At 42.1% G+C, this 17,090-nt stretch overlaps 1 protein-coding gene across 1 annotated transcript in view; it reads right to left on the reverse strand.

Annotated features, from left to right (window-relative positions):
* LOC148523583 (uncharacterized) overlaps positions 1–17,090 on the reverse strand; it is a 103,422-nt gene that overhangs the window by 24,528 nt on the left and 61,804 nt on the right. Inside the window, 1 exon segment of the mRNA XM_088472964.1 lies at positions 2,820–2,952. Within this exon segment, the coding sequence (XP_088329090.1) occupies positions 2,820–2,952 (133 nt within the window).

A 17,090-nucleotide genomic window follows, 5' to 3' on the forward strand; every position in this document is an offset into this window, starting at 1 on the left:
ACTCATTCTCTCAAAACATCTCAAAAGGGGGCCAACTGCCAGTGCTTTTGGGAATGGCCGTCAGGATGGTAGCCAACTGCCCAACCATCCATCTGCAATGTGAGGTATCCAACATCTCCAACCAATGAAAGGAAAAGCCCACCTGGACCAGTGATTCTCCTGACCCCAGTAGGGTAATATCACATTGATGAGGAAAACACCCCAAGGCACAAACTATAAATCAAATAAGCGATTGTTCTCTCTGACCAACAAAGATTCCAAACAAGAACTGCAGCTGCCACCATACACAAAAGCCCTTACTCCAACCTAAGACTCACAAAATCCTGAATGAACATAGGCCTGAATAAATGCCCATCTTGAAACTGGAAAAACGGATGAGAGATCCCAAACCCACCAAAAAATGCCACAGCCCATCCTACCACCACGTTTACATGCTTACACGCCAAATTAGCTACTGAAATATTTAAGGTTTGACCAAAACACCTAACAAAAAAGCCACCTTTCAGCAAAATCCACTGACTCCTATCTGATGATGGACCGCAAGTCCAAAGATATTTGAAAAGTAAGGTCATTACCTCCAGAGTGGATAATCAAAAGCAAACAGCACCCCAAGGAAACAATGGATTGTCCAAAAACTTTCTAAAAAATGTGCTGCCCAATACACATTGGAGTGCCCCAGCACCCAAACAAAACAATTATCCAACCAAAACTTGTAACAGAACAAACGAGAAACATATTAATTTGTAAATAAATTAGACAAAAACCCAGGTCAACTTTAAGAAACCTAAGCACAACAGAAATACTAAATTAGAGGGGGTGGGGAGGTGAAGGGGTGCTGGTGTCATAACTTGACATGGCGCAAAGCACAAAAAACATGCTGGCAAGGCATGAAGTCATAAGTTAAGTAAACCTGGCAGTAAAAAACGAAATTCCTCAACACCCATCTAATTTGACAAGTGGCTAGCCCTAAAGTTAGAACACTAGAACCTGACTGAAACCTAATGTATCACTAATAAGTACTAAATTATATCTACAGAGCACACGAATAGCAGGAATGGATCAACCAACCACAGCAGCCGACGTAGCTACACCAATGCGGGACGAGTAAGAACCGAAGTCAGACAGAGAAAGCCAGAGAACCAAGATGCAGTGCTCGCTTCAACACCCACCCAAAGTGATGTCTGGTAACTGAAGAAGCATGCAATCCAAGGAGATCCACCAACCTCTTCCCTGTTATTCAGTCTTGGAGTGCTGCACCTTACACAGCATGGCATCATCGCTCACAAATACATGTGCCACCAAAAATGGTGAATGAGCTAACTTCGAAGCGGAACCAATTCACCTACAATATTTAAAAAGGGCAATTAAACACCATGGCGAAAACAAGCTGATGCAAAAGAGTCTCATAAAGAGATGCACAAACTCCTGATTTGTCCTCAAGGAGTTGCGTAAGCAAACGACCATCAACAGGGCGATGGGATCCGGAGAAGCTGGAACCACCCTCGTCCAACCTTTCAACACGTGCACCAAAAGATATATTTTTGTTACATTAACAGCCAAGTGTAAATGCAGAAAATAAGATATACCCGCCAGCGATTTCCCTATAAATGACCTGGACTTGCCTGATCTATAAAATGAACCATTGCCAATCTGACCATTCCACCCAATTAAAGTGAGAAAGCACATCAGCAATTCCATTATACATGCCTAGCACATGCATAGCATGGAATGAGATATTAAACAGAAGGCACCTCAAAATGTTTTGAGCTATAAGCCGAATGGCAGGCAAAAAGTACTCAAGCTGTCTGTTGATCGCAGGGACAACACCTAAATTGTCGCACCAGAACACAACTCTTCTATTCTCCAATTGTGAACTTCATAATTAAATGGCTAACCTGACCAGAAAAAGCTCAAGAAGAAGTAAATTCCTCATCAAGCTGTAGCATACCCAGTCCTCAGGCTAAGGGACCACACACCAATTGCCATCCCAGTAGGCCCCAAAACCTGGTGGGCCCACAGCATCTGTAAACAATTGGAGACAAAGGTTTAATTCTAGCAGAGAAGGCCAAATATACATAAAAAAAGTATCCCAAATCACAAGATCTAGATGGATCTCGCTAGAAAGCTTAATAAATTGGTGTGACCTGCAAACCGCAGACGTCGCACGCTCTAATATTTTGCAAAAGGCTCAGCCCATAGGTATAACCCAGGAAGTAAAATTGAATAGACCCAGCAACGACTGAGCTTGCTTTAAAGTAACTTTCCCGGGTGCCAAGTCAAACAAAATATTGTCCAAAAGCCTAGTCAGTTTATCCGTTGACAGCCTACAATAACCTCCTTTGGTATCTATTTCAATACCCAATAGGTCAGGATGAACACAGGGCCTACTGTCTTATCACTGTGAATAACACAGTTTTGTTTGATGCGGAGACCTGGAAGAACCCAATAAAAGGAAGTCATCAAAATAGTGTGCAATACCTGGTTCACCCATACTGAGAGAAAGACACCAATGCAAAGTTCCTGGATCTCTCAAAATATGCACACGACACAGAGCAATGCATGGGCAGAAATCTATTCACGTAATAACCAACATCCAGCCTGAAACCCATGTAATGAACAGCATTAGGGGAACAGTGGCAACAACCTAAATGTTGACTCAAACTTGACCTTGCACATGAGGATCCCACTGCCAAATCACTGGACTATATCTAAGGTCAAATAAAAAGATTGATAAACAACCTGGAAATAGCACTCCGGTATGACATAATTTGCTGCAGAACCCTGCTGGCAAGATACATCCTGAATAAGCATGAACTTACCAGAGGTTTTCTTAGGGACGACTCCCACCGGTGAAAGAACTAGATCAGCCACCGGCGGATCCACATATGAACCCACCAAGCTCCCCAACAGCACCTTCTGATGCACCTTGTTCCTGACGCTGACCGCAAATTCCTAGGAGTACCCATGGGTACATCACCAGAAATTAGGAAGAGGAAACCAGTTGGATAAACCAGCCGCAAAAAGGCAGCCTATCAACGGAGTGGGTAGATGTGCAGCCAAACTGACATCGCACCTACCCTCACTGGGGTCAGTGCCTTGCCGACTGCAGGAATGCAATGTTGTGAGGCACTGGCATTGCTCCCAGCAGAACGCCCACAATCCCTGATTGGATGTGACCCACCACAATGGATGCTGTGGTGTAGAAAATGACACCAGGGGCCAAATGTAAAATGGTGAGAGTTTTCTCACACTTTTTAAACTCGCCCACTGCAGTAGAGTCCGAGAACATGCAAACTTGCATGTTTTTCAGACTTAAAAAACACTCACAATTTAAACTCTTATCCAGATGTTTTCCCATTTTGAAGATACAACTTGACCAATTCAATAATGTGAGAGTTTACTGCTAATCTCTCACATTTTCTAAACTCTGACCCTATTACATTTGGCCCTTGGAGTCCAAGGTACACTTCCCATTATTGAAAGCAAAACACTTTCCATGACCATGCATAAGGCCTGTGGATGTTGGGACCCCTGCAGCACAGCCTGCTGAGACATCCTCTGTAAGTCACATTCATAAACACTTTGACATCCTTACTGCCAAATTCCATGACCTCCTGGCCATGCTGTTTCCTTCAAAACTCTTTATCGTCAGTACCCCACGCTGACCCCCACACCAAGCGAAACAGCTCATGTACTAAGTATACTATATAACTGATCACATTCATGTGCTCTGCAGGGCAAGACTTGAGATAGTACCCTGCACCTACATGCCTAATATCCGCTACCACCCTTCTTCTTCACTGCAGCAAGAGCCTGTTTTTCCCTGCTAGTCAAAGCAAAAATATTGCTATAGTGCCCTTTCATAATACGCTCCTTAATCACTGCGCAACACCACCATATTGGCCAATGCGCAGCCTTGGGCTGAATTGAGTCATAGGACATGCTGCTACTGCAGAAATGATGCTTGCGTGTAGACCCTTGCCATCTTCACTTTCCATCCCCATCCTCCAAATCCCAAAAGAAACTGGAAGAAGTGGACGAGAAACTGACTCCGAATTACAGCCTGGCCCAGTCACTGATGACCCAAACTTCGAGCATTCCCCAAAACTAACCCTCCAATCTGTATCAGAACTGGACTCACAAGAATAACTCAAGGAATCACCAGAAGCAGGAATCTTTTAAGATTCATCACCAGTAGACCCTGGAATAAATGGTAAAAGAGAGGGGACAACTCTCTTTTATATATAGGTGCTACATATAATTCTGTAAAGTATCACAGGTGCCCAGGGGAAAGGGGAAGGGATGGATAGAACAAACATAGACGTGCTCACACAATGATAACAGTCGTCAGCTTGCTGGTCAATCTTCAACTTCAACTACACCTGCAAATACACTGCAAGTACACCCTTCCCACACAGCTTCCTGAATTTACGCCTAAGTGCATCACCCTTAAAACATAAATGGATGGTTAACTAAAAACACAGGCCCTAACTAACACTGGCCTAGTGGACAAAAAGTAACAACACTTTACCTGAGGATGTGATGTACTAACTTTGAAGACCTATATAACAGGTTTTATACAGAAAGACATTTATCAGGACAATATTGACATAGTGTATCATAACACAGGGCAGTAACTTTATGCCTATGTCGGTCACTTTATTTAACCTTTCTTGGGATTTGGATAACTACAGTCTCACAAACTAATTGTGGTGACCAACTCCTTTCAAGGCTAAGCTGGGGTGTGAGCACCTGACAACTCGTGTGCACCTAAGGACAACGCAGTTAATGTGGGAGCCAGACAACGCTGAATGCAATTGTATTCAAGCATATATGATCACAATCTCAATCTTAAAATGAGTACATACTAGACAATATGTCGCCCGATCCTGTGGCCAGTGTGTACCCACTATGCACGACTATGCACACTCCTACTGGTCATCCATCAGAGTCGTTCCGTCGGCCTGCATGTATATGAATGACTCAGATGCCAACACTGGCAAAGTGGATGGAGCCTGTGCCTGACATATTGGTCGGTCACCTCATTTTGCAGTGTGTACGCCCGCCCTATATATCGTGCGGTTGGGCATTGCATTGCTGGGTGCACACATTGACAATTGTGTACCCAGCTAAAACGTTGAAGAAAGTCAAATTTCCAGCCAGATCATCAATCAGAAGGAAATCATCCAGAAACTCCAAGAGCCACTAGCCAAATATCAAATTGAATAGCAAAAGAGGTTGTGTGACCTAGTTCACGTCTAATTGAATTTGGTCCTCTGTGTATTGTATGGCAGTCATTAGAATGCAGTTTATATTGCATGACCATAACAAGATGTTATTTATACTGTAAATCAATCTCTGGGTTGCTCTCTAAATTATATCTTTGTCACTGGATGCTCTCTGTATTGTATAGTGGTTTCTGAAAAGCTCCCTGCAATGTATATAGATCACAAAAATGACTGTCTTTGTTCTGACACTGAACATATATATTGGGGGGGAGAAGAACTACAGTAGCTTAGGGCAGCCCAAATCCTTAATCAGGCCCAAACATTTAAGCTACAAATCTCCAAAGGTGCTTTATTGGTTTGAGTTGTGACTGTGGACTCGAGAGGCCATTGGAGTACACTGAACATATTGTTATGGTCATTGTCCTGCTGAAAGGAGTCATCAGAAGAAGGGTGTATTCTAACTATTAAGACATACACATGGTTAGATAGGCTGTGGCAAATAAACAATGCTAATTTGTAATTAAGGAACCTACAGCAATTCTTTAAAAAAACAGACTTAAACACATTACACCATCATCACCTCCCTGAACTGTTCACACAAGGCAGAATACTGTAGATCCATATATTCATGTTATTTATATCAAACTGTGACAACAGAAATTAAGATTTGTGAGCAGGTTATGTTTTTTCCCCAGTCTTTAACTTTCCAATTTTGGTGAGCCTCATGTTCTCATCTAACAATAATGGAACTTGGTGTGGTTGGCAACATTTCATACTATGAGGACCTTTCCTAAAATCTCTCTATTCCAATGTGGAGTAAGAATACATCAATACCTGTGCCAATTAGGTAAACAGTAGTACCAATCAATCAGCCCCTGCCATTTTTCAAACACAGACTGTAACATGACAGTTAAGAGCTGATTGGTTGGCACATTATCTCTCTCCAAACTTTGAAATATCTGCCCCAGTAATATCAATAAAATGTAGCATGCTTGCAGTCTGCAATCAGGTGCATGTAAAAGACTCTCATCTTGCTTGCATTCCATGCAGAACCACATATCCATTTATATGTATAAATAAATGTATACTACATGCGTTGATTCAAAAGCAGTTAAACTGCTATACTATTAATTATTATAAGGTTACTTGTTAGTGTCCTTTTTCGGCCTTGCAGCAGGGCAGTGATGTGTCAACAGTGAAAATAGAAGTGACGTAAATTCCAGTTAATCCAGCCTTTTAGTGTATGCGTTCCACAGCAGAACAAAAGTATACAGATACCCCTTTTACACCAGAGCTAAAATCCGGGTTATTGCATGGTTAACCCGGGTAGCTCCTTGGTGTAAAAGGGGAAAGGGTTGGATTGCCGGGTCGAGTGACCCAGCAATCCAACCCAGGTAAATTGAGGGTTTAACATGGGAATAACCCGTGAAACCCTGCTGTGTCAACGTTGCGATCAGGGTCACGGTGAACTGGATCGTGCCACATGTCTGGCGATTGGCCAGCTTCAGTGGTTGCTTGGAGATTATGTCATCTCCAAGCGTCTACTTCATCGCAGGAAAAGCCGGGTTTCTGCAGGCCTGGCTCTTGTGTGAACAGCGCTGACTCGGGAATATCCTGGGTCGGTGCCGGGGAAATTCCGGGTCTGATCTGGATTGGAACCCTGTTCCAACCTCCGGGTCAGACCCGGGATTTTAGGTATAAAAGCAGTATGGCAGCACACCAATAGCATAAGTTGGTGTCATTTAGGATCACTGCTAGGTCATCATCTGATGAATGTCTGTATTTTCTTCTCCACATAGACCAAATCTAAAGGACACGTTAGAATGTACAAAAAGTGGTCAATAGTACTAGTAAGATTAAATCTAATAAAAATATGTTCCCCTCTATAGGTATGTGAGAAACAGTCCCCTGCGTGCACTATAGCATTTTATACATTTAACCAACCCAATCCTGTAACCAGGTCTAGGTCACTTCTTTTGAATTAATACAGGTATTATACTTTGACTTGTAAGTACAGTGAATGTGCATTCCCTGGACCAAACAACGACCACCTTACCTTCCCCAATTATATCACAATTGCAGAGAAGACCGAAAGACTGATAGTAGCCCCCCTTCTTCTCTTACTTGAGCAGTCATGTGATGGATGTGTTGCGGCGTGCATCCGTGCAATTATGGACTAACAAGTAAAGGCAGAGCCAAGGCCAGTGGAAAATGTTGCCAAGAGGAGTATGAATCTGCATTGGAATGTTGTTTTTTTGAATTAAAAATAATTGGATGTCTGCTCCAGGGCTCATGACTTTGTGCCAGGCAGAGCATTCACATACAGATCAATGTGCTCAGTTGAGGACTTGAAAAGTTTATCTTTTGGAATGAGATCTTGCATGTTGCCTGATGTGTTGCAGCAGCAGCTGAGACAGCACAATGTATGTTACATTTTATAACTGTATATAGTTAAAGTAATGAAATCTATCATACATGACATACTCTTTTCTACTCACAATATGTTATTAAATCAATTCTTGGCATTTCTGTCTTGTTTAAGATATTAGCATCCATAGTATGAAAACAGAACTTAAACAGTATATTGATTTTAATCCATTTTCAATATTGTCAGCAGCAAATTTCAGACTTAAATGTGTTATTGATCTGTTAAACATGCTGCTGTGCTGTAAAAATAGTTATCAGTACACTGGGCCTGATTCAGCTTGGATCACAGTTGCTTATACGCACGCAATTGGCCGATTGTTGCATTCTGCGCATGCGCAAACCAGTCATTGTGATTGGGACTGTGATCACAGTGACTACGCAGACCCATCGCACAGTGATTGACAGGAAGTGCAGTCTCTCAGTAGTGACAGGGGGTGGTGGTCGGGTGAACGCAGACGTGCCAGTGAATTTCAATGCCGTTGCATGAGCATGCATAAATTATCCACTGCAATACCATACGCAGCTTCAGGTCTCATAGCATGCGCTGAAGTAAGCAATTCCTGAGTGAGGTCTGACCTTCCTTAACTGTGCGTATAGGTCCGATGGTCCTCGATTGTACCGATGCTTTAGCAGTCTTGCTAACCATTACGGATGTGCGTGCAGGTGAAGTAAGCATCCTTATGTAGTGGTGTGGCGGCATTCCGATTGCTATGGATTAGCATACAATCACAGTTGAACTGTGTGCGTACGCTATATTCAATCCATAGTGAATTAGGCCCTCTGTACATGGAGTTTGAGTTCTGGAAGTATATTGGGATTTCTGTGTCATCAGCTATGAATGTTATTAGTTTTTATATTAACTGTAAGCTCTCATGATCTCTTGTCTGCCTCCACTTCATCCAACTCTGTGTCCTTGTATCCTGCTTCCTGCTTGGTCTTGATGACACTTGTTTTATACCCTGCTAATTAGGTGTTTTGTACAGTATTATTCATCTTGAATGTTCAGTACTTTGACTTTGACTGTCCTTTGAGTATTTTAAAAAAAATATTATATTTGTTGGAGTTGTTCATAGAGCCGTAACTAGACTTTTTGGTGCAAAATGCGATCATAGCGGCCGAATGTATGATCTGGCACATGCACTGCAATGTCCCGCGGCCTGCACATGAGCGGCGCCCATTGCCGGCGGAGGGATCTGGGAGATCCCTCCACCGGCTGACATGCGGTAAGTCCCCATAGGCTACAGCGGCTAACTCTAGCTTCGCATTACCAATATTGATACATTTGGCAGCTTCGCATCCCCCATAGAAACCTATGGGGGAGGCGGCTGCGAGCGGCAATGGAGGGATCACAGCAGGTATCGGAGATACCTGCTGCGGTCCCTCCTTCATACATCCGGGGGATACTTAGTATATGAGTAATTACCTCAAATTCCCTTTGATAAATGGGCCTCTAGGTGTGTTGTCTCTCTGATGTCTCTGATGCTACCACAGCCAAGAAGTTTATCCATGGAGCAACCTGCATTGTTACAATTGTGGCAATCTACCCCTGAAACTCACTGCCTAGATGTCTTCCTTGACTTTTCTTTGTTCTCAGCATACAATATGTATTCATATAGTGTTACATGCACCTTAGAAACATCTTCATAAATATGTATCTCACACAAGACACTAAAATAATAATTCATGATTTCATAATTTCCTGCAACTATTGAAATTGCCTTATTACTGGCTTACCTCTAGTAAGGCTGTCACCGGTACCGTCTATTTTAAATGCAAAATGTTCTTTTACTGCCAGGCCCTTCATTGATTGTATGTACTTTATAGAATTAAAAAAATAAAATACTTTCACTAAGGGCTCTATTTATTACAATCTACATTGGTAATGCAGATTGTATTGTGATATTACCGACTGAATTTGCATTGCGAATTCAGGCAATATCACAGGGATTTACTACAAATCCCTTGCAGGGACAGAGCTTGCGAGAAAGCTCTGTCCCTGCGAATCCCCTCCGCACACTAGTTACGGTATTTTCGCAAAAAAATACAGTGACAAGTGCCCCGCGCATGCGCCGACTGGCCGCCGCTGCTACCCCCGGCACTAAGCCCCACCCCCATCACCAAGCCCCACACCCCATGATCGCGGACCCCCCGACTCCCCCCCTCCCCCTGCGCGACCACCCCCCTCTCCCTTAATTACACTTACCTGCATGATCCAAGCTCCGGTGATGTCCTCCATGTCCTCCGGTCAGCTGACATCCCATACTGCACTGGGACCCTGTCAGGTGATGACCGGGCCGCAGTGCAGTATTAGAGACCAGCTGACTGGAGAGAGGACATCACCGGGGCCCCGATCACCGGTCCCTGGAGTCAGGTAAGTTGTTTTTTTTTTTTTACTATTCTTCACTGTGAATCAGTGTGTGGTCTGTTTAGACCACACGCTGATTGCTGGGGCAGGCTCTGGGCTCTGCTCTCCCCGTCAGAGCGGACCAGGAGTCCGGTAACTGGGGGAGACCCTGGATAACACCACCTCCACGTGGCGTTATTATAACAGGGCTTTCCCCAGTATTTTTTCACATTTTATTTTTAGTAACTTTGGCCAGATCACATTTCCCATTATAATTATGGGAAATGCTATCTGCTTGCTAAAAATAAGTGATACTTAGGGGTTGGAGTAGAATTTTACGAATTCTACTCCAATTGCCCTTTAGTAACTGTAGGTGATACTAAAATAATGTGAAAAGGGTGTGAAAACACCCTTTTTCACTTTGTTTTAGTAAAAATAATGTTAATAAATAGAGCCCTAAGACATGAATCATTTAACAAAACTAAACCAAATTACTTGACTTGTCTCAAAATATCTTTTTCCTTTCTGCTCTGCCCAAAATCTTATCCACTTACATACTTTTCTCCCATTTCCGGTTGTGGTTACTTTTTTGTGATGCACCCATTCTATGGAATACCCTCCCTTGTACAAGAAAACTTTCTTTTGGGGGTAAAGTTACTAAGATGGGAGTTCTATTTAAGAAGTGACGTTGCCCATAACAACCAATCAGAATGTGCTTCTCATTTATCTACCACCTTCTAGAAGATAGTACCTGGAATCTGATTATTTGCTATAGTCAACATCACTTCTTAATAGAACTCCCATCTTAGTAAATTTATCCCTTAGTCTCCTCTTTAGGAAAATATTATCAAATTGCTGAAACACCTTCATAACTTCCAAGACTACTCTATCAAATTACCAACACTTTTTACAGTACGTGCAAAACTAGTTTATTTTATTTCTATACTTAAACAACCTACTGTGGGGCTACAAACATTGCTGTGGAGCTGTATCATATAATCCCACCAAGCACTTTTCCCCATGGAAAAAGATGAATCAATATGCAATATGTGGCACTTAGCCTCATGTATCAAGCTTCTATTTCATATAGATTGTTAACTTTTGAAGAGAGTCCAACTGTTTTATCCCAATAGTGGAGCTCTGCAGATTATTCTGTGGTTATACTTAATAATATTTCACTCATCCTACCAGATATTAGCTATTGTTCTTTATTTTTCATTTAAGTTTGGTTGTTATTTTATATTTATATCTTTTATCGTTATTATGTACTGTTTGTTCTCATAAAATGTATGGGGTGCAGCCAATCTCACAAATAGACAACAAACACAGAGATTAGAAAAAGGTGTGTTTGTTAGGCTGGGATATACTGATTACATGCTCTATTTGCGACATATGGTTCTATGTGGTTTACTTGTGAATTTATTGATGACTCCACACTGCTGATTAATGTTCTTATGTATATTCATTGAACAACCTAAACCTTCTAGACTCTAAAGCAGTGTTTAACATAGATATTTTGTTTTTGTTTGTGCTCATTTGATACCTAGTACTGTAATTTGTATATTTATTGCACAATCACCCTGAGAGACAGATTACTTGCTAATTTTGATATATACAGTGTTGTTCAATTCGTGAGTTGGTGTCTTTCATTTTAATCTGAGGTTCCTTTGACTTTCTACATATTCTAATTTCATTCACATATATTTTTGCTGTCATATCTCATATTGTCAGATTGCTATGGCATTTAGATAATCTTTTTTAATTTACCAATAGGACAACTAGTCCAGGTTGTACTGAGATTACTGTCAATATCTGGATTAATTGATGTTAAACTGGGTACACACGTAAAGATTTTCTGTCCAACCATCCAACTAGTTGATTGGTTGGAATAAAAATCTGGTAAGGTATGGGAGTAACTGATGATCAGCAATTTGCTACTAAATGCCAGAAAACAGATGAAAATGGTCGTACAGACAAGTTTGTTAAATGTTTGATCTGAACAATTTGTTCAAACAACAGTTTTTGTCCATTTTCTGGCTTTTGGGAGCAAATTGCTGATTGTCATTTGCTTTCATACCTTACCAGATTTTCATTCCAACCAATCAACTAGTTGGATGGTTGGACAGAAAATCTTTACGTGTGTATGCATCTTTACTCATACCCCTTTCAGACATACCGAGAATCCTGGGAAGTTGGTCTGCCTCAGCCAAATTCCCGGGTTGCCGCGTATGTCTGAAAGGTACCTACCCGGGAACACCTTCCCGGGTAGCCGACCCTTCAATTGACCAGGGAATTTCCCAGAAATTAAGTCCCGGGAAATTACCCAGCTCATGTCTGAATGGTGCTACCCAGGAATTTACTCCTGGGTTGCACCAAGCAGCTTCTGATTGGCTAGCTGATGGTCACTTGTGCCTCACCATCATTGAAGTTCGTCCGGTACGTGTGTGTCAGCAGCTCCTCTTCTTCGCTTGCATCTTAGACACGGCAAGGGGCAGAGCCGGGGAGGTTTGAAGAGGCGGCTCCGCTGCTCCGGGTCACTAGGGAGGGGTTTCTAGGGTCTCTGATCATGGCTCTAGTGCAGTGCATCATCCTGGCTCCAATTGTGGGAACCCTTACAGATGGCGGTACCAGCTCTAGCCTGGCTAGTCCCCTGCTGTCCCATAGCATATCGCGGGTGACATGTCTGGAATAGGCTGTGGCACTGTCCCACCAGAGAGGAAGTGAGAGGTGAGGAAGCTGCAGGAGCAGAGGATCCAAAAACATTCACACTGCAGTCTCAGCCATCTCACTTTCAATAAGCACCTACAACACCAGCTATTATCAGACATCCAGTGTAAAAATCTGAAAAACCCTCTTATGTCTGAAAGGGGTCTACCAGGAATTTCCCGGGTAGAAGCTGTAGTGTGAAAGGGAGGTCTCAACCGAATACCCGAGAGTTTACACAGGAGAAATTCCCGGGTCTGAGCAGGAAATTTCCTAGGTCGTATGTCTGAAATGCTTATTAGTGTGATGACCCACTAGGACTATGTTTGTCCTTTCTTCTCTATGTTTTTCTGCTAAAAGTGTACTGTAGGGTAAAACAATTACTTAATAAAATATAAAGTCATAGACCTAATAGTGTTTTGACAGATGCTCCTTAAGGTTACATTCAGAGGTTAATCTAGGGTATTTAAAACATATCATACTAAATAAAATATATACGACTATATAATACTAAACAGTAAATATCTTATTAAACTAAGGTACTGTATTAGCTATCCTAAAAATGAGAAAGCATGGATACTTTACATTTGCAATGCCGTGATAAACTCATTTTTATCTGATTTATAGCTCTCTATTGCCCATGAAATATGAACCTGCAGTATCTAATGTTTACTAATTTAGCTAAACCCAAACATAATTGAGCCATAGATTATTGGCAAATTAGCTGATTGATGTCTGTCTGATTAATGCAGACTCTCTAATTTGCATGGTAAAAAGAAAATATATAGCCCGGGAGAGATGTTAATTTTTTTTTATAACCAAGGCCCTGCATTCTCAATAAACTGTTCAATTTTCTAGTTATATGTCTGTTCTGCTTCAAAATGCATTGAAATGCTGCTTAAACTGCTGTAGAAATCCAAGGCTTTAACAGAGGTTATAAATTGTACAGAATTTGGATGAGCTTCAGATCCCTTTGTGTTAATCACATTAAGGCAAAGATTTTGCATCTCATAAAAATGTGCCTACAGGCAAGTGTGAAATCACGTCATTGGTACATCACATTAAACTTTGCAAAGGTGTCTTTCATTATAGATGACAAACTGAATAATCAAAGACTTTTTTAAATCTTTCTCCTGTGTATGATCTTGTAGTATGGATTAGTAAAATCAGCATGAAAGTTCTCAAAACTGAACACTTATTAAAACACTCTGCTTGGTCTTTGCAATTGTATGGGCCATTTGTCGGTGAAAGAGATACATTGATGATATTTTTGTTTTTGGCAGAATGTAATCCCTTGTCAAGTACACTATTCATAATAATTAGACTTCTTACTAAAATGTTTCCAATGGTATCTGACGATACTTTCCTTGTACATTTTCAAGATGTTTGTTTCAAAAGAGAAGAAAATCTTATTTTAGATGTATTTAAAGAAATACTTCCTCTATTTTAGATGTATTTAAAGAAATATTTCCTTTTTAGCAGATGATTTCCATCCAGTACATCAAATTAATAATTCACCCTTAGGAGAATGTTTTTATGTTATAAGTATTGTTATTTGTTATCTAGAAATGAGTAATCTAAAAATTATGAATATCTGATTAGATGAGATAGCTGGGAAAATCATCAACATAGCTACTGTACATTGTGAGCACGCATGTTGAAACAGTTAAGTTAATAAATAGGGATGCATTACTAACTAAACAATCTAATGCAATTCAAAGGATTATTATTCAGAATTCGAGAAATCTTCAGAGAAAACCTAGTCAGACAGTGATCTTTAGAAAACTATCTCTATCCATCTGCAAAAATGACACAGTGCACAGTGGGTAAGGAGACACAGATGTTTTTGTCTGAAAGAAAAAAAAACTGGACTCTTTTTTTAAATTGTGCTCTAATTGAAATATAAAAAGAGGAAACATTTAGCTACAGTATCCTGTTTCAGTGAATCACATTTTGTCATATCTGTTTTTTTTCATGCAATTCCATATTTGTCATCTATTTGCTAAGATTTCTAGTTGGTAAAATTTACAGTGGCAGAACTTTTAGATCTATAAAAATTCTATTATCTGAACATAACCATCATATAAGAGAAGCTTTAAAAGATTTACCAAAATACTAGTATATCTGTTGATTACCCTATAGTAAAGCATTTTTGGCAGATGAGACATGATGACAGTTAATTAAGGTATTAAATAATTAAGGCAGAGAGAAGGTATGCTTTTGGATAACAAACAAGTATAATGGAATGGGTATGATGTCTCGGCAGCCCGAAAGGAGAAGATCCTGACAGGGCAAGTACCCTATCCCTACCCCTCTCTCCCCTAACCCTCCCTTAGTGGAGCCTAACCCTAACCTCCCCTCAGGGGTTCCTAAGCCTAACCCCCTATTTCCGCACCCTAAACCTAACCCTCCTGGGAGGGTGCCTAAGCCAAACCTCCCCCTGGGGTGCCAAACCCTAACCCTCACCCATAGGGGTGCCTAACCCTAACCTCCCCTCCCAAAACCTAACCCTAACCCTACTACGCTACCTAAACCTAACCCTCCCCACCATGGCTAACGCTAAGGGCGCCCCGGACTTACTTAGTTCATGCTGGCATCCTTCGGCATTCCTGCATCGGGATTAAGGTAGGCGTCGGTATTTCGACACCTATGTTAAGTCCCTTGTCGGGATTTCCTTGTCCGCCGGTCTCATAACTACATCCCAGGATAATATGTGGGTCTATCAGTTACCCTTTGGGGCCTATTCATCATCACTTAATTTTCACAAAAGCAGGTGAAAATGCAAAATGTTATCGGACCATTCATCAAGAAGTTGATATCACAGATACTATATTTCCTACTTACTTTCATCTTGCGGAATGGCCCACTGTCCCCATATACTAGTATGGGGACAGAATTCATCAAGCTCCGAAAATATATTTTCAGAGCTTGACTGCGGGAGCATTCGCCATCTTCAGATGGCAAATGCTCCTGCTCGGGCATTGCAACCCGCTCCTTCCCTATGGAAAGGAGGTCTGAGTTGCGATGAGGGATACTTTCGGATCCCTCCGCCCCTGTCCGGCTCCTTCTGACAGACATCAGGGCGTTTGTGCGCATATGTGACCTGTAGGTCATGCATGCGCAGTCCCATCACTGCTCCGATAGAAGCAGTGAAAAGATTCACTGCTCCGAAAAGGAGCAGTGAAGCGGTTCATGGGGACAGCTGATATCGCATCAGCTGTTACCGTGCCGGAGCAATAATGAATTGCTCCAGTAGCCGCGGCGAATCAAAATGTTAATTATTGGGGTCTTATAATTAACATCATAAATAGGCCCCTTTATATTTTAAGTTATTGTAAATATTTATGGTATATTGCATTATGAAAGTTTAGTTTATAAATTAGAAACATAATATAACTTGTGCTATCATATTTAATAACCCTATTTTTCCTTTCCCTGGTTGTTGGTTGATCTCTTTACCTTATATAAATGTGTGTTTGTTAATTATAGCAGAATAATTTTATCCTGGAATCTTTATATCATTGTAAACATTTGCATATGATCAGTGGCGGGCTGGGCCGGGGGCAGGGTGCCATGTGCCCCGCGGGCCGCAGCACCATGCGAGCCGCGGGCAGTCTGTGTCACTGTGATACAGCTGCTCCGCGCTTGTAGCGCTGACTAGACGGAGTTCGGTCAGTGCTACACAGTGACAAATACACAGCCGCCAGCGCCGGCAGCTGTGTGTTTGTTTCAGCAGCTGATGAGAGTCTGTCAGACTTTCATAGGCTGCTGCTGCTCCCATTGCGGGAGCCATCTTCTTAGGAGAGATGACATGACGTCATGACGTCTCTCCCATAATGCAAAGCGGCCCTGGAAGACAGATGGAGGAGATGATAGCAGCGGCGGGACCAGGAGCGGGGCTTCAGGTAAGTGTTTTTTTTTATTATTATGTGTCTCTCTACTAGGGGGCACTACAAGGGGGATTACTACTGGGGGCACTACAAGGGGGATTACTACTGGGGGCATTACAAGGGGTAGGACTACTACTGGGGGCACAACAAGGGGGGGATTACTACTGAGGGCACTACAAGGGGGGAGCTACTACTGGGGGCACTACAAGGGGGGAACTACTACTGGGGGCATTATAAGGGGGGGACTACTACTGGGGGCACTACAAGGGGGGGACTACTACTGGGGGCACTACAAGGGGGGTACTACTACTGGGGGCATTACAAGAGGGAGGACTGCTACTGGGGGCACAACAAGGGGGGATTACTACTGAGGGCATTACAAGGGGGGACTACTACCGGGTGCATTACAAGGGGGGGACTACTACTGGGGCACTACAAGGGGGAGAGCACTAATGGGGGCACTACAAGGGGTAGGACTACTACTGGGGCACTACAAGT

The sequence above is a fragment of the Taudactylus pleione genome, unplaced genomic scaffold, assembly GCF_031769625.1.
Source record: "Taudactylus pleione unplaced genomic scaffold, aTauple2 ptg000129l, whole genome shotgun sequence".
In the NCBI taxonomy this organism is placed as follows: domain Eukaryota; kingdom Metazoa; phylum Chordata; class Amphibia; order Anura; family Myobatrachidae; genus Taudactylus; species Taudactylus pleione.